At 50.4% G+C, this 19,247-nt stretch overlaps 1 protein-coding gene across 2 annotated transcripts in view; it reads right to left on the bottom strand.

The window, feature by feature from the left end:
* The window catches only part of ALS2 (alsin Rho guanine nucleotide exchange factor ALS2), a 1,262,853-nt gene that overhangs the window by 824,757 nt on the left and 418,849 nt on the right, over positions 1–19,247 (bottom strand). For both annotated transcript variants that reach the window (XM_085648975.1, XM_085648976.1), the window contains exon 9: positions 14,478–14,663. In XM_085648975.1, the coding sequence (XP_085505101.1) occupies positions 14,478–14,663 (186 nt within the window). The remainder of the gene's footprint in view (positions 1–14,477; positions 14,664–19,247) is intronic.

Genomic DNA, 19,247 nt, shown 5'->3' with positions numbered 1-19,247 from the left:
CTACCACCTGAGCTGGGTGACGCTGCCACTCACCTGCACCCAATCTCTCTGAGACGCACTTCATTCAGCAACACCGAGCCGTCACTACCCACGGGCTGCCCTCGGGTTGGGGATTCTCCCCCCCTCTCCCGCCTTGACTTGGGTGCCAGCAGACTCTGATGCCCTGGGCGGCCGATGCCCACCCTCCTGACGCCGAGATGCGAAAGGACTGCGCACCTAAGGCATCCACAACACAGAATCAAACTAAAATGGATCATTATACCACAACGGAGTGAAACCCGGAGGAGGGGTCGCTCGGGGGTCCCTCCCTCCCTGGAGGCGGCCTATTGACCATCCTCCAGTCCATCGGCGCTTCTCAGGCCTCCGTGGAGAACAAGATTGGTGAGGTCCGGGTCAACATGGCCTTATCCGCCAAGACCTGCGCAACGCCACAACACAGATTTCGGAAGCTCCGCATTTCCACAGGAGAGGATGAGCTCGGTCAGCTGAAAAAACAGGTATCCCACCTGCAGACACGCACTAAGGAGCTACACCACAGGGCCGAGGATGCCGAGAATCGCTCCCGTCGCAACAATCTACGCCTGGTGCGGTTCCCTGAGGGAGTCGAGCAGGGTCACGCGGCCACCTTCATGCGGCCACCTTCATGGAAACCTGGCTGAAATTCTGGATGCCCAAAGATGCCCTCTCGACATGGTTTGCAATGGAGCTTGCTTACCGCTCCCTGGCCCCGAGGCTGCCTCCTGGTGCCCAACACCGCCCAATCATCGCCAGGATCCTAAATTTTAGGGATAGAGATGCCATCCTGAACACGGCCCGGGCCCAGGGCCCCCTGAAGTTCCAAAACCACACTATAATGCTCTTTCCGGACTACACAACAGAGGTTCAAGACCAGCGTCGTTCCTACACAGAGGTCAAGCAAAAACTCTGTAACTTGGGCCTGCAATATGGCCTTCTCTTACCGGCCCGACTGCGAGTTGCCTTCCAGAACAAGATGCTCTTTTTCGACACCCCACAGTCTGCATGGACCTGGCTCACTGAGGAACGCCCACTGCGTGTCCGTTCGGCCTCCCTCACTGACCTGGCTGGTTCGCAGAAGACTTGCCTGTTCCCTCCCAAACAGCGGCGGAGGTACACACGGTCCCGCAGGGGCCGAGGACGATGCGAGGGGGGATCCGCGTCGCCTGGCCCAGCTACTCGAGGCACCACTGTCACTGTGGCCCCCTTGACCCCCCGGGACCGAGGCTGTGAGAGCTTAGAGGATCGGCACCACAGTCCGGCCCCCTTCTATGCTCCAAACCCCGCAGCCTCAGACTCCGATCTCTCCAGAAGTCCTGTGATCTAAGAGCTTGTAGGGGGTGCTGGTGCATTTACTGCAGAGATCTTATCTGGTCAGTGAGAGAATATCTCACGGACGGCACAGATGCAATGGCATGCTAATGGCACTATCGCATCCGCTAATGTGGAGGGGTCCACCATTACCACGCAGTGCCCAGCTAAGCGTTTCAGTTTAGCTTATTGTTCTCGTTAACAGACTTTCTTTCTTTCAGGGCGACAGATGCTTCGGTTCCAGAAGTATAGGGTGGGGAGGATTGGGGGCGTGGAGTGGGGACCGTTGTCCTCAGAGTTGTTTTGGTCCTGACCATGTTCTGCTCACCCTTTCTTATTGTTTACTGCACTTTGACACTTGCCCACTGCACTAACACCGCACGACAATACAGCGCATCGCGCAAGCCACACCCGCACGTTCATGCTGAAGTGTTTCAGCCCCCTTGGAGGCCAATGCACTTTAGCCCAATACTTTTACACACCACTCACGACTCAGATGTCCACCATAGGTAGATCCCTCCATGTTTTGTCCTGGAACAAGAACGGACTATTAGATCGCATTAAGCGAACAGCAGTCCTCAAGTATGCCCAGCACCATGCACCTGATATACTCCTGCTTCAGGAAATCCATCTCCCGGGAACCCACTGTCCCTTTCTCGCGTGATATGGTTTCAATAGGGTATGGCATTCGAGCTTTGAACGGGGCTCATGAGGGGTTGCAATCCTCGCGCGCCGGGAGCTCCCTTTCACCCCTGACCACATCATCACAGACCCGCAGGGTCGGTTTGTGACCGTGTCTGGGAAGGTCGAGGGGAATACCCTGAACCTGGCTTCCGTGTACGTCCCACCTGCCACACTCACTTCGACCCTCCTCCGCCTCAATGATATAATCTCCGCACTGCCCCTAGGTCAGACTATAATCGGGGGTGACTTTAACACAGTTATGCAGCCGATGCTTGACGGGACTTGTGCGCCCTCCCTGACAAGACTGGCCCACGCTAAAAAGTTAGCTGACTGGTCGTTCGCCCTCGGCCTATGCGATGTCTGGAGGATATGGAATCCTCGAGGTACTCAATATACCTATACCTCAGCGGCCCACCACACGCACACCCGCATTGACCTGCTCCTTTTACCGGCCGCCGACTGTCAGAACGTCTCTACTATTTCTATCCTCCCCGGATGAATCTCGGATTACTCTGCCCTGTCTCTGCGCTTGGGTGGACCCTCAAACATGACTCGGATGCCATGGAGATTGAAAGCTTGGTTCTTACAGGACAAGGAGGTCAAGAAAGCAATAGAGGTGGAACTAATTCACTACATCCTTACTAATCAGGGTTCGGTTCCCTCCCTGGATACTCTCTGGGAGGCCAGTAAAGCCAACAATCGGGGGAGTTGCTAGAGGCCAGCTACACATGAAACGGGCGGCACGGAACGACTGCCTAACCTGGCTTGAGGCCCAAGCCACACGGCTGGAGACAGCCCTCCTTGGGGCCTCTGACGTTTGCCAGGACAGGCAGCTCACTGCTATTCGAGAAGAAATTAGGCAAATCTCATTTGACTCTGCCATGATGCTATGGCACTCCTCGGTGGCCCGAATATATGGCTTGGGCGATAAAAACGCGAAGTTGTTGCACACTCTAATTTCCTACCCATTAGCTAACAGGATCATACCTGAAGTTCGGGCAACAGTCACCGCATGTCGCCCGTATACGCACAGGCATTTTCGGATTACTATGCCCGGCTGTACTCCGCCCTTGAACCAGAGGCCACCCTCTCAGATATGTTATGCCAGGCGGAGACCCAACTCCCTTGCCTCACCGAAGCGGAAACAACAGAGTTAGATCTCCCCTTTACCCCAGAGGAGATACACGGTGCCATCTCCCTGCAGAAAGCCGGGAAAAAGCAAGGGCCGGACGGCTTTCGGCAAGAATACTATGCGGCTTACAGGGACTTGTTGGTTCCCCACCTCGTTGAGCTCTATCAATATGTTGCCGAAGTGGGTTCCTTCCCCCCCCCCCCCCCCGAAACCGATGTGGCAACTATTGTTGTGATCCCCAAGACCCAACCGGCCTCCCCTGTATGTGCAGATTACCGCCCGATCTCTCTAATTAATACCGAAATTAAAATATACGAGACAGTCTTGGCTCTACGACTCCGCCCCCTCCTACACAAGCTGGTCCCCCCGGACCAATGTGGCTTCTTGCCAACGCATGGCACCAGACATTGCCTAAGGCGCCTACACCTCGCCCTAGCACACCGCCAGCTCCTCACACCATACCTGACGCTCCTCCTTGTCGATTTCAAAAAAGCTTTTGATATGGTAGACTGGTGGTATTTACAGGACGTCCTTCAGGCGATGGGCTTTGGCCACCAATTCCAACTTCTTGTCCGAGTCCTCTACTCCAATCCTAGAGCCAGAGTTCTTACCAATGGTGCCCTCTCGAAGGCATTCCCGGTCCAGAGAGGCACACGGCAGGGGTGCCCCCTCTCACCCGTACTATTCGCGCTAGCGATGTAATCCTTGGCCTGCCTCATTCGGGATGATCACCGGGTCCAGGGCTGGACTTGGAGACACCATCACGTCGACAAGATTGCCCTGTACGCAGACAATGTCTTGCTTTTCCTGGCGGACCCAGCCAACTCTGGCCTTAAATGCCTCAAACTGCTCCAAGTCTTCGAAAATGTCTCTGGCCTCCGGCTCAACCCGGCTAAATCCACCCTTGTCTCCCTCCATCTCTCCAGGGAATGCTTAGATTGGCAATCAACCATCCCCATCAGGCGACAATCGTTCAAATACCTAGGGATATGGGTGGCCTTGCTCCTGGAGATGGAATGGGCTCTGATCATCACCCGTCTGGTCAAGAAAGCCAAGGCCGACCTCAAACACTGGCAGGCTCTACCACTCAACCCTCTCGGGAGGGTGGCGTTGTTCAAAATGATGATCCTCCCCCGTTTGCTCTATATCATCCAGAACACCACCTTCCATCTTCTGAGCAGTTGGTTTAAGGAGATGGAGGGAGAGATCACAAGGTTTCTGTGGGGTGGGGGGAGACCGTGTGTTGCCCTCGCCCGTTGCAGAATCCCACCTTTTGACGGAGGCATGGGCATGATCGATCTCCACATATACTACTTAGCTACCAGTCTCCTTGTCATCCACGACGGGTTCACCGGGGGGTGGTCTGACCTGGCCTACAAGACGGAGCTCAGGGACCTGGACTTCCCCCAAATACAATCATATTTATAAGGAACCCCTGTACCCACAACGATACCACAGAGCGGTCCTCGTGGACTGGCGCACGGCCCTGCGGCATACGCGGTGGGATAAACGATTGAGCCAACACACACCTCTCTGGCATGGGTCATGGTTAACGGAAGTAGAAACCCTCACGGGCTTCAGACGCTGGGACCATATAGGAATATCTCTCCTAGGTGATGTTTGGGGGGGGATCATATCAGGGCCTTCCCCGACTTACAGAAATGCTACACCCTACACCCCTCCCAATTTTACAAATATTTGCAATTGCGCCACGCCCTTAATGCACATATCTCATCTGGCACGTCACTGCCTAAATTCAGCCCACTGGAAGCCCAAGTCATGATGGGGAACCTGGGAGGGGATGGGTGTCTCGGATATACCGCACCCTGGTCAACAACAGCCCGACAACCCTTGACCCGCTCCGTACTCGCTGGGATGGATGGCTGGGCCCCCTGGAGGAAGAGGATTGGCGCAATGCCCTTATGGCTCCCAAAACCACTATGACCTCGGCCAAACGTCGCCTCACTCAGCTCTACTACCTGCACACGGCTTACCTTACCCCAGCGCGCTCACATAAAGCAGGATTACCCATAGAAGCTAACAGGAACCCGCGGCTGTGTTCACACACTGCACACAGCCCCCGTGGGTCCCCTGGGTAACTCCCCAGAGTGTACGAGTTGCAGCCATGCACCAACAGATTTCTATTACATGGTGTGAACATGCCCCATTCTTACCCCGTACTGGACAGGGATGGAGTCTGAACTCACGCAGGTCCTGGGCTGGCAGGTCCCCAATGACCCCTTATGTCTTATTCAGACAAATTATTCCTCGGGACGGCAACTGCCGTGGCCAAACGCGACATTGCAGCGGCCTGGGCACAGGTCAAACCCCGAGTATAGCAAAATGGCGCCGAGGGGTGGATTGGTGCGCCGCTCAAGAAGAACCCTTATTCGAAGCTCATGGATGCTGACCAAATACAACAGGGTTTGGGGCAAATGGCTAAATCAACTGGACTGAATGTATCCCTCGCACACTCCCATATTTATGTATACTGCCCTTCTGTCTAGGTGGCTCGATCGATCAATAATCTACCTGTTTCTTGAAATGCTTTGTGCGGAAATTAATTATATTATTTTGAAATGTCATGTGCTGACTTTTTGTTTACTCAATAAACACAATAAAATTGATTATCAAAAAAAGAGAGAAAGTAGAAGGGTCCTTAGGCATAAATGCTGGGTTAGTTCCAAGTAGGAAATAGTCATTAGTGAAGCGCAGATAAGGTTCTTTTATTGTAAACGCTTGAGTTTCACAGACCTTTCTGGCAGTTGTAAGGGCCAACAGTAATGCAACATTCCAGGAAATAAATTTGAGCTCAGCACTGTGTATAGGCTCAAAAAGTTGTGCAAGGACAATATTAAGGCTTCATTCTGGTGGAGGAACCCGAATGGTAGGAAGAACCCTGACGAAACCTTTCATGAATCGTTTCACAACACAAATTAAGCAAAGGGATGGGCCATTGGTAGAACGTCTGCAACTAAAAATGGTGGCAAGATTTACCTTAATAGATGCATACATGAGCCCCGATCTAGCCAGGAAGAGAAGGGAGGGCAAAAGTTTCTCTGAAGAGGAATTAAACGGATGTACATTATTCCTGTAAGCACCATGCACAGAAGTGTTTCCACTTAAATCTGTAGGTCTTATTGGCAGATACAGCTCTTGCTCTAGCCAGAATGTCCTTACAACCCTGAGGCAGATCTAAATCCCTGAATTCATTGAATTCAGGAGCCATGCAAGCTCCTGAATGGAGCCTATCTAAAGACTTGGCGGTATCAGTATCCGCTTTAATTGCCTGTAAGGCCTCATCTATGTGCTTTCCAAAAAGTGCATCGCCAACGAAAGGCATGTCTAAAATCTTTTTGAGTGGTTTGCGCAGACTCATGATGGGTCTTTTTAAACGCTTTTTTATGGATCTCAGGAGATTCTAGCGATCTATCCCTCTTTTTTGAATGCTCAACGGATGCTTGAGAACTGACACTGCCTTCCTCCTGAGAAAGTACAAAAGATTTTGTTATAAGTCTTTCCAACCAAATAAGCAGCCTGCCCTCTCTGTCTTTTAGAGTCTTAGTCGAAAAGGTTCTACAAATCCTACAGTCTTTGACTTTATGAAGAGGGTACAAACAGTAAATACAATCCTTACCACATGACCCAAAAGGCCTGAAGAGTCCTTTCTTTTCAAAGTCTGACATGTTGAAAAGGCAAAATATCCAAGATGTGAAAAAAACTGAGCAAAGCTCAGGAAGACTCCCCGTCACAATGAGGTGCGGTAGAAAATCTGGTGGACCTGCCTCTCTTGGTAGTGTTCCAAAGGGTGCTGTCACCAGATTGGCCATATTTCATGTTGAGTTCTTTTTATAAAATGATATGGATGGGCTACTGCAGTGATTGTCAGTGCATGATAGCCTATGGTAATGTTACTTATTGCTATTATAAGATTACTGAGGGACTCCCACCTCGACGGCGTGGAGGATTCAAGCATATGAATCTATGAAAGATCCAATACTGGATAAGATTGTATTGCATTCTTCCTGCTGTACATCAGGTACATAGCCATGAAAATTTGTTTTATTCGGGGGTATGACAGGGAAAGGGGACAAACGGCCCTTTAAGAAATTGGGTTATTAGTTGAGTTTGTGAGCGCCCCACTCAAGTAATAAACACAATCTTTGTAAAGGTGAATTACAAAAGTCACTAATTAAACCTGTGCTTAAGCCTCTGGCACCTTGGCACAAAACCAGTCAGGCTTAACTTAAAGGCAATGTGTAAAGTATTTAAGGAGCACTCGAACAGTAATCAAGTAAAATCCCAATTTAGAAAAAAAAGAGTAAATGGTAATACATAATATCAATCAATCAATCAATCAGTGACACTTATAGAGCGCGCTACATACCCGTAGGGTCTCAAGGCGCTGGGGAGGGGTGGTGCCGCTACTGCTCGAACAGCCAGGTCTTCAGCTTCTTCCTGAAGGAGAGGTGGTCTTGGGTCAGGCGCAGGTCGGACGGGAGGGAGTTCCAGGTCTTGGCGGCCAGGTAGGAGAAGGATCTTCCTCCTGTAGTCGCTCTTCGGATGCGGGGGACAGCGGCGAGGGCGTGGTTAGCTGATCGGAGGTGGCGTTTGGGAGCGTAGAAGTTGACTCGGCTGTTGAGGTAGCTCGGGCCTTGGTCGTGTAGGGCTTTGTGTGCGTGGGTGAGGAGGCGGAATGTGATTCTCTTGTTGACGGGGAGCCAGTGAAGGCCTCTCAGATGTCCGGAGATGTGGCTGGATCGTGGGATGTCGAGGATGAGTCTGGCTGAGGCGTTTTGGATCCGCTGGAGTCTCTTCTGGAGCTTGGCGGTGGTCCCGGCGTAGAGGGCGTTGCCGTAGTCCAGTCGGCTGGTGACGAGGGCCTGGGTGACGGTCTTCCTGGTCTCTGTGGGGATCCACCAGAAGATCTTCCGTAGCATGCGTAGGATGTTGAAGCACGCCGAGGAGACGCTGTTGACTTGTCTGGTCATGGAGAGGGAGGAGTCCAGGATGAAGCCCAGGTTTCGTGCATGGTCAGTTGGTTTGGGTGCGGTGCCCAGGGCGGGGGGCCACCAGGAGTCGTCCCAGGCGGAGGGTGAAGGGCCCAGGATGAGGACTTCCGTCTTGTCCGAGTTCAGTTTCAGGCGGCTGGTCGTCATCCACTCGGCTACCTCTTTCATCCCTTCGTGCAGGTTGGCTCTGGCGGCGGCGGGGTCGTTGGTCAGGGAGAGGATCAGCTGTGTGTCGTCGGCGTAGGAGATGATGCTGAGGTGGTGTTTGCGTACGATGGCCGCGAGGGGGCTCATGTAGACGTTGAAGAGGGTGGGGCTCAGGGATGATCCTTGGGGGACGCCGCAGATGACTTCGGAGGCCTCTGACTTGTACGGTGGTAGGCGGACTCGCTGTGTTCTTCCGTTGAGGAAGGAGATGATCCATTCCAGCGCCTTGTCCTGGATTCCGATGTTGCTGAGGCGCCGTATTAGGGTGCGGTGGCAGACCGTGTCGAATGCCGCGGAGAGGTCTAGGAGGATGAGGGCCGCTGTTTCTGACACTAAAATGACAAAAATCCAACAGTAGAGCCAGAGTCATGATTTTTTAAGGGTTTTGGTGAAAAAAAGTACCAAAAAGTACAAAACCCCAGTCACAGTTATCAGCTTGCTGGACCGGGTTAAAGTCACAAGTTCAGGCCAACCGCAATGGAGCAAGGGTCGGATACTGGGACCAGGTTTGTCCCCGTGAAAAGTTTACGTTCTCTCAGACCAATGCCACGCGAGGAGCTTCGGCTGGAGCTTTGTAGTAACAGGTGCTATGAGGAGATAGTTGTCGGTGTGAAGAGTAGGTCGCCACTAGAGCTTCACAGTGGTGGGAGAGGAGGCATCTGTTGCCGACGCGAGGAGCCTGCTTGTGAAAAGCCCCAAACCTCTATACTTTCACCTGTAGTTGCTGCCTTGAGAAGGAGGCGTACACTCTGGAGCCAGCCAAGGGTCTAGGACCTGGGGGGCACCTCTTGAGGATTAGGACTCCCTCCAGCAGGGGCCAGCAGCAGGGCTCAGGCAGGTCCAGTTTGTTCTGGTCAGCTGGGCCGTTGCAGGGAAGGCTCCTGGAAAATCGCAGTGTTCCTGTAGCTCAAACAGGAGGTGAGCAAACTGACCCTTGGAGTCACCTCTAGGTAGCCTGGGTTCAAGGCAAGCAGGTACAGTCTTCAATTTCTAGACAGCAGAGGAGTACTTTTTCTGACATTTCCAGAGGTCCAGGGGTGTTCTGATGAGGGTTGTGAGGGTTCTATTCCATTCTTATACCCAATGACTTCTTGTGGGTGGGAGATGCCCCCTCTGTCTAACCTTCTATTTCCTTGGTTTGGCTCCAATCTATCTAGAGGGACCATGGCAGGCCTAGCTGTGACCTGCATTTGTCAGTAGCAAGACAGGCAGTTTCAGAAGTCAGGAAGGGGTGGGCACAGTCCTTAGGCTACCCTCTGAAGCTCAGAAAAGGCTGAGTACAACCTCCCAGGACATTCTGCTCCTCCCCCAAAGCCCGTTTTCCCATGTCTGGAAGTAATACACAACATACCACAGGAGAGCCATTCACAGTCATGTGACAATGGACATTGGAAGAAAGGCACATTTGGTGTAGGCAGGAAAACACCAACCTTCTAAAGGTGGCATTTTCAGAATAGTAACTTGAAATCCATCTTTACTATTACAAAGGATTTTCTATTACAATTCAAATTAGCAGAAGAAGTGTTTCTCTTAAGCCTCCCAAACGAAAGTTATCACTTATTAAATGTAACAAAGTAAACCAGTGTGAATCTATAGTAAATATAGCCTTGCCACGGTTAAAAACGACTTTAGGAGCATTCACTAACAGGACATGTAAAACGTAAGTAGACATGTCCTACTTTTTAAATACCATGCACTCTGCCCTAAAAGCATGTAGGGCCTGCCTTATGGGTGTATTAAAAAGGAAGCTTTAGGTCTGGCAAAAGGTTTGATTTGTCAGATTAAAATGGGAGTTTAGAACTGCACTACAGGCTGCAATGGCAGGCCTGAGACATGTTTTACAGGCCTACTTCAAGGGGTGGCACAATGAGTGCTGTAGTCCACTCGTAGCATTTAATTTACAGGCCTGGGTACATGTAGTACCATATACTAGAGACTTATAAGTAAATTAAATGTACCCATCAGGTGTATACCAATTTTACCATGTTTAAAATGGAGGGGACAAGCACTTTGCCACTGGTTAGCAGGAGTAAAGTGCAGAGTCCTAAAAGCCAACAAAAACAGGTTCAGCAAAGGTAGACACATATCTGGGGAAACCCTACAGAGGGCCAGGTCCGACAGGCCCCACTATCAAGAATAAAAGAAAATAGATCTTGGGAATGGAAGGATCAAGTTTTCCTCAGCTACACACATGTCTCTAAGGACCGCAGTAAAATTGCAAGGAAATCCAAGATGCTTCCTGTGTTCCCTGCCTCCCACCAGCTGAAACAGCCGCATCACGTCACAGCTCCCCAGGGCCTGAAAGTGCACCAAGGCAGATCCCATGGACATAGGTGGTACCACCTATGCCCTTTACTGCTTAACTCTGGCCTTCTAGTTGTACTGAGCTATAACTCAAACCTCTGCGGCAACCTTTATTACCCTGGGTTAAGACACCACACTTTACTCCAGACCAGCGCTCACAACCAGACAACACATTTATTCACACCAACAGAACAAACATGCTTTTAACATAGCTGGCACCATTACCCACTGAAACCTAGATGCACTCTTCATTTCAGAAAGTGGTTCCCGAGGGTAGGTCCAGTTTCCAAAGACCAGTCCTTCCATCTTGTTGGAGTTGAGCTTCAAGCAGCTGGCTTTTCATCCATTCTGCCCATGGTCTTGCAGTTAGTGAAGTTGGTTCTGGTGGTGGTTTTGTCTGTTAGGGTGAAGACGAGTTGGGTGTTGACGGCGAATGAGATGATGTTGATGCCTTGGGATCAGATGGTGTTGGTGAGTGGTGTCATGTAGACGTTGAGCAGGGTAGGGCTGAGGGAAAATCCCTGAGGGACTCAGCAGATCAGGCTCTTGGTCCCCAATCGAATAGTGGCAGTCTGACTCTTTGGGTTCTTCCCGTGAGGAAGGAACAGATCCTGTTGAGTGCGGGTCATTGGATGTCAATCTCGTGGAGTCTTCTTATCGGTGTGTTGTGGGAGACTACGTCAAATGCCGGAGAGAGGTTGATCATGATGAGGGCTGCTGTTTCTCCTCGGTTCAGGATGGTTCAGATGTTGTCAGTGGCTGCGATGAGTGCTGTTACAGGTACTGAGATTTTTTCTGATTCCTGATTATGCGGTCAGGTTATGTAGTTCCATATGGGTTGCAAGTTGCTTGTTGATGGCATTCTCTATCATTTGGCTTGGTACGAGAGCAGGCAGATTGGACGGAAGTTACTCAGTTGGTTCATGTTGGCCGACGGTTTCTTGAGATGGCCGTTGACTGATGTATGCTTCGATTATTCGGGGAATGTGAAGGATGAGATAAAAGTGTTGATGATGTTGGTGGTGTTGATTGGTGCAGTTCCTAAGTTACAGATGTGGTGTGGGCATGGATCTTTTGGGGACACTGAATGGATGGACTTCATGATCGTCGCTGTCTCTTTTCTGGTGAGAGGTTCTCATCCAGTCATGTGGGCATATAAGTTGGAGATGAGCAGTTTGGCGATGAGCTCGCTAGGGCTTGGTTGGTGTGCGAAGTTGCTGTAGATGCTTAAGATTTTGTTGTGGAAGAAGTTAGATAGGTCGCCGCTGAGTTCTTCAGGGATGATGATGCTGTTGACATAGCCAGTGAGTGTGGTTAAGGCCTTGACGATCAAGAAGATATCTTTGCAGCTTTTGGCGCTCTCTTCAATGCGTTCAGCTAGCGCTCTTTACTTGGTATCTCTCAATTGCTGGTGGACCTGAATGCAGCACTGTAGGTGGTTTTGCGGCTGGCTCTCCATTTTCTATTTTGCGGTTTGCAGTGCCATTTGGAGTCTCGGAGGTCCTCTGTGAACCAGGTGGCTTGCTTGTGGATTCTTCTTTGCTCGTTGGGTTTGATGGGTGCGAGGGAGTCTGCATAGTTCTTTTCCTCCCCCCAAATATATATATTTTTTTCTCCAAACAATCAAGCTTGACAGTGAGACAACCAGACATTAATTGTATAAATAGTATGTAGAGTATCCGTAAAGCACATGACAGTGATACATCAAAATACATAAAATGGCATGACACTATATCATCACTGAGACAAATCAATGGCAGCGTCATCATTACCAGCGAGTCCATAACAGACTATCCATCGCCCTCATTTTTTCTTTTTATTTACTCGGCATTTGTGTGTCACTCTCTCCACAGCTATAAATAAGTCAATACCTCTCCTCTAATCTGTCAGGTTTGGTGTCACAGGAGATCCCCACTTTTTTGCCAGATAACGTTTAGCGACCACCAATCCCAATTTGCATAACAATAGTTTCATACGGGATAGGTCTACATCACTAGGTATACCCAATAGGATATGTTTCAGATCTTCAGGGATTGGCGATTCTAGGATCACACTCAACTCTGTCTCTATTTCTCTCCAATATCTCTGTAGGCTGGGGCATAACCATAACGTGTGGATGAAGTCCTCCCCGGTCCCTCCCACACCAAAGACATTCGGATGAAGGTGCTCTGCCCATTTTATAAAGGTGGGCCCTGACGTAATACAATGATTTTTAGTTGTATGAGGCGTAGCCGGGACTTAATTGCCCCTTCTCTTGAGAACATTAGGGCCATCTCCCAGTCAATGTCTTCGAGTGTGCCCACCTCTGTTTCCCGTGTTATCCTCCGTTTCCGCAAGGCATCCGGCATGTTGTTATTGATTGTGTTATGATAGTGCATTTTCTGAAAGTTCACTTACTAGGAGTCTGGCTTCTAAAGGGGCATATTATGGGAGGTCTTGGGGAACATTCCCAGCTTTCCATGCATGTGTTAACTGTAAATATTATATAGCTGGTGGTCTTGGAGTTAAAAGTCATGTTGTAGAGAGGTAAAGGCATGAGGGCATCGCCCTCCCATAAGTCACCCACCCTGGAGATACCTATATTATCCCAGGAGGTGAAGCCCTGGAGTTTGGCAATTTCTTTTAGGGCCTAGTCTGACCATAGTGGTATTTCCTGTGTAATTTTACATTTCCATCTAATATACGAATTTGCCTTGTCCCATGCATCTAATGCAAGTTGAGTAGCCAATAGGAGGTTGGATTTCCCAGTTCCTCCATAAAGGAAGTGATGGAATGAGTGTGTCTGGAACTGGGTCTGTTCTAGGGCACAGGTGGGATGATTTATGTCTACATACCCCCAGTCATTGACCGCGATTAACTGGGCCACCCAGTAGCAGGCACAGGATCGGGAAGGCCAACTCCACCGCTACATGGGCTGCATTAAAGCTTACGGAATGTGATTCTCGGATGTCCGTCAAGAGTTTTCTCAGCGAAGTCTCAATACAGGTAAATATCTCTTCCAGAAGTCTGTAATATGTGTTTTGAAAAGCGTACATGAGTTTGGGCAGGGTGATCACCGTAAGCATTGCAGCTTTACCGAAGATCGTCAGGGGGAGTTGCTTCCATCGGGTCGCATTAGAATTTTTTAAATATTATGTTGTATACTGCGTTTCGGATTCGACATAGCATAGATCCCTAGATATCGGAAGCCATCCTGTAATGTTGAGCAGCCATGGGAGGTCAGTCGGGTCAAAGAAGTCACTTATAGGAAAGAACACGTATTTAAGTCTGCAGAGTCCCCTATATATTGCAGTGCTAATCAGGGCTTTTTTATAAATACTGGTGCTAACTTTAGAATACGTCTAATAAAATTGTTGTTTATGTGGAGAAACATTAGGTAATGATGGTCTGAAAAAGATAGTTCTGCAAGGCTTCATTAATATCCCATTAAAAGAGGTTGGTGCCAGATTGGGTAGGTCCTGAAACCTATTCCTGGAGAAAACACTAGCTAAGGTTTAAACTTGGGTTGTGCCTTCCTTTAGGGCCTTTCTAGAGAACGGTCACGATTATGCCAATCATAAGAAGGTTAAACTCATGGATTTGCTCTCATCTTCATGATGTGCTTGTTAACTGAAGGTTTCATTCAGTGAGTAATTTAAAACTCATTGTTAGGAGAGACATGGCAATTCCATTTAAGGCTTGGTCACTATATGGCTTCCAAGATAGACAGGCTTGCCCATTTTTCTTTTTTGAATGTAGCCAATTTTACAGACTAATACTAAAGATGTACATCAAACATCAAGGAAAAGAACACCCAAAGGGTGAATTCTCACCTTACTACAGTCTAGCAAAAGCGTTGTGCACTTTGCATCGTTGCTGCTTTCCTGTGGGGTTTCAATGCCTTCAGACTCCTGCTGGCCACTGTAATACAGTGCAGGCTGGAAAGCCTCTCCATCCGTTAGGAAAAGGGAATGATCTTGTCCTGCTGCTATCCCCCAGATTCCAACTCCATCACACACCTAGAAGCAGAGGGAAGAAAGTCAGATGGCACTTAGGAGGTCTGCAACTGGCACAGAAAAAAAATAATAAAGACATCCATATCAGTATGCTGGATTTGATCCACCTCTATTTAACAAGCACAAAGATGGCATACAAGTCAAACTCCAAGGTCCATTTTGGATGCTTAGCTCCTTGTGTAATTTTGCTGTAATTGCGTTACAGCAAATTACGTGAGTTACATCCACCCCTACTTTATATTCCAGTAAGTGAAGGAAACACCATAAATCTTAATCTAAAATCCCACAAGGTGGCAGCATTTTCACAGATCTGGCCCAACGTCATTCGCGAATAATATGCTTCATTCAAGAAATAAATTCTCATGGCAAACAAGATTGCCCACTTCCTTATTATCCATCTTGTCTCAGAGGTGTCACTGGCACTGCGGCTCTTCATTCTTTGAGGGCGCTGGTTCTATCACGACAGCACCATCCTCATTTTCACAGCCTTCATGCGTGCTGCAAGTATAACACTTGCTTTCGGGGTTCTTGTGTACTCAAATTCACACTCCAACAAAGGGGCAGTAAACTTTCCATTATTACTTTGCAAGGTATTTTCCACGCGTGGAAATACCTTGCACGTGTGTCGCCATCAGAAGATCTTTGTTGTAGAGTTGGAGGGCTAGGAGTGACGCAGAACATTTTTGCTGTTTCATTCCAAGTCACCTTCCTCTAAATCAGGCCATCTTAAAAGAAATAAGTCAGCTGAGATTGATCCTCTACAGGTCCAAGGGCACAGTCACAATCCCTGGGTCAGAAGTACTATTGCCAGCCAGTGGACTCCGTCCTGGGGAGTTCAAATCTTCACCCTGCACCACTGGTGCCAGAATTTCCGGCTTACGGCTCACTTCCAGATAAGCCTTGCTTATGGGGGTCTGTCACTCTATGGGACCCTACACTCTCTTGGCAACGGGACTCCATTAACGCTAAAAAATATATTTTCCTGCTGATGTCCTCCTCACCTCTCTGGCAGTCACCATGGTCCCCCCCTATTTTCACACACCTCCAGTGGGATAGCTCTAATTGGATGCAGAACATCCAGTTGGCTTGCAGTCTCTGATGAATGCTAGGTCTCGTACTTGGAAGTCACTTGTTCTTTCTCGGTCATGCTTTATGGCCCTCCCTAGACTTCTTCACTGTAGCAAAGCTTCATCGTTCGGCAGGGTTCCTTACAGGTGGTGCAGGCTAACATATGCCATTGTCCGACCAATACATAGCTGACTCAGGGGCTGACCCGTGGTCACATGGGGTGTCTTTTAATATTTCCTAAAGGAAATGTGGATGGTCCATTCTATGTTCAGATGGTTGGCCTGTGCTACCTTATCACTTGGGACAATTTCCACATGAACCTTTTGCTACCTTCACTCATTGATTTGGCCTATAACCAGCTGGACATTATCTTCTAATTTCTGAAGGAAAGTAACTCAAAATAATCAGCCACCTCTTGCCCCTAAAAAGAGGGTCTAATATCAGTTCTGATTTCCCTGACCAGCCCATGGGTTGCCATTATCTGCTCCAGTTAGAAGATCAAATCACTGGCCAATGTTCTGGCTTCAATCTTGACCAGCTGACAGGCTTTGACTATTTGTTCCACCAGGTCGAATTGGGGGAAACACTCTTTGTTGCACATTTGGCTTTTAGTTTTTACCATTTCTTGAAGTCCAGCATGGGCTAGACTGACCGCTCTCATCACTAGATTTTGAGGGAGGATTAGCTTATGTTCCATCAGCAAGGAACCTTCTTCTGAGGCCGCCAGTTCAAGCGAGATGTTTTAAAGGTATGTTAGTGCCTGTTGTGCCTTTGGAGTCCTCTGAGACGCATTCTCATATGAGAAGGCTCCAGTTCCCATCCCAGACAGCTTCAATAGCCAGCTGCAGGCAGTCATCTCTTTCAATAGTAATCTTGATTTCCTCTAATGCTATTGGCAGTGGGCGTCACTGTTTTACCACCGTCGCATATTCTTCAGTTTCTTGAGCGGCTACTTTCTTCTCCTCTGTGGCTGACAGTAGATGATGAGAGGTAGTCAGTGGGACTCACACAGCAGGATCCCAGCATGGCATACATGAACGCAGAAAAAGGGTCTCCAGGCAGGCCTATTTCTGAAACAATGGCATGATTATACCAAAGGCAACTGCGATTTATAATAGCCAGAAATAGGATCCTTTGACAAAACAAAGTTAGATTATTTGCGATAGAGCTTAATCGATACGTTAGGACAGGGAAAGAGTCACTTGTTGCAGTATGAGGCCTTACACTGTTGGGATAAATATGCACCGGCCAGAAACTACAGGGTCACCTAGGAGCGAACAACTATGGGGAAAGCCAGAGCCTACGAAAAGAAAAAGAACAAATATAAAAGGATGGGAATATGACAAGAAGCAGAAATGTTGGCTTATAAAGGTTTTTTTTTATAAACCCTTAGACCACACATTAGTTGTCCCCTCAGCTCCCATTGATGAGGACCCTCTGACAGAACATATACTACCCAACAGATCCCGACCTCCTCCTCATACCTCTGCAGGATCAGCGCAGCTGCCAGAACAACATCCTTCTCATAACGCCCGACCCTACAAGTCACATCCATTGATCAATGGCTAATAGAAGGAGATGAGGAAACAACCAGGCTAAGATCAGACACTCCGATGACGAACAGGAAAAGACAGAACATATGAATCATGCCATAATGAGAGAGGGTTTAAAGGACTATGGTAACAATTTCCCCAACAATTTTAAATTCACGATTAAGCATCGTCTGCTGTGAATGGTGTTTGACCAAATATATTAAATGTATAAAGATTGGTCTATGACTTACACTCCAAGTCAGGGCTACCCTCAATTATCCCAAATCCAAAATGCTAAGGACACTAGAGAATGTTTAAAAGATATTCATTTACCCCTCTCAGCCCAGAGAGCCTATCTATCAATGTTTGCCAAATTAGTAGACAAGATATTGGGCCAAATAGATCAATGCAAGCGCCATGCCCAGGCATTGCAGCAACACAAGTATAAGGAAAAATCGTCCTGGGCTTGGCGCGCGAACAAGATGGCCGCAAGCTAGTGGAGCTCCGACGCAGCGGTGCCTTTATCCTGTAAAATATCCTGGCAGGGACCCCCATAGCGGCCGAAAACGATGGCGGAGACGGCTCGCTCACCCCCCACCGCAGCGGTCTGCTGAGCGGAGCGCGAAGTTGCTGGGCGGCGGCTCGGGATCACCCGAGGGAGACCGGCGGCTGGAGAGGGGCGCTGGAGCCCTGCGGCCGGCCGCACACGCTACTGTGCGCCGCGGCTTGCCGCGTGACCCCTGGGCCGTGACCGTTGGAGCGCTGGTTGTGGCGGCCTGGTGGTGCGGCGGAGCTTGGACCTCGGGAGCACACTGAGGGCGTATCGGAGGTCCGCACCGGGAGCACAAGCAGTGGAGCGGCGACGTTTGGCAAGTCAGTGGAGTGGCCGAAGGTGCGGACGCAGGAGGCGGCTGATTCCCGAGTGAGGGGCCTCTTGCCTGGCCGCCGCTTGGGCGGGACGCGTCTGGAGCCTTAACGGAGGTGGGCCCTGTGGTCTGGGTCCCGCCGGAGCCCGGCAGCCCGGAGGAGGCGGCGGAGGGGGCGCGCCCCCCTGCAGCGGAGGCCGCGTGGCTGCCCCGGAGCGGAGACAGCGGACGGGGGAAGCGGCGTGACCCCGGTGGGACCTGCAGCTTGGGAGCCTCGGCCCTTGAGGAGGTGGAAGACGAGGGATCACGACGCCCGGCGCTTGGCGCGCTGCGAGACACCCACCGACGGCGGGCACTTTCTGGCTCCCCACGTTGTGGCACCTGGATTGTGACGGCGACCACTGAGCCGGGACGGGAGGCCGCCTGGAGGTAATCGGCCGCTCCTCGGCGGGTGGCGGAGTTGGGGCACCGGCTGCGCTGACTGAGCCTGAGACATTGGGTGTGAGGCCTCGGACGTGCAGGGGTGGACCCGAGGAGGACTTCTGAGGCGCCTGGGGGCTGGTCTCTGGGGATCGCGTTGGTCTCGGGCCCGTGGTGCGCCGAGAGGTGCGTCGCTCGCTCCGGGGTCGCCAGAGGCCCCCGGTTGGACTTGACCAGTTTTGCTTCTTCCCCCCCCTCTCTCCTTCGCGGCCTTCTCCGGTGCGGTGCACTGGTGAGTGCGGTGGGGCCCTGACACGGCGGCTGGTTCTGAGGAGGAGGGGCCTGCTGCGGCTGGACCGGGCCCATCTACTGGCGGACTGGACTACGGGCGGATGCCCACTGCACAACAGTTGGTTATGGGCCGGCTGCGCAATGCCCAGAAAGACTGGGCCCTGCCCCGGCGCCTGGAGACCCTGAAGCGGCCCCGCCCACTGCTCTACTGGCCGCCAAGCTGGACTCGGTGCTGGCGGCTGTGGAGCGGATCGGCTCCTCGCTTGAACAGACTAGGTCGTCGTTGGAAGCCCACATCGACAAGGTCACGGTCGACTTCACGCTGCTCCACGCGGACCACCGCAAGTTGGCGGACAAGGTAGTGCAGCAGGAGCAAACTCTCCAGGAGGTGCGACCAGTTGTGTCTACTC

This window comes from Triturus cristatus, chromosome 3_2 (assembly GCF_964204655.1).
Source record: "Triturus cristatus chromosome 3_2, aTriCri1.1, whole genome shotgun sequence".
Taxonomy (NCBI): domain Eukaryota; kingdom Metazoa; phylum Chordata; class Amphibia; order Caudata; family Salamandridae; genus Triturus; species Triturus cristatus.
This window is presented reverse-complemented; position numbering and strand designations above follow the sequence as displayed.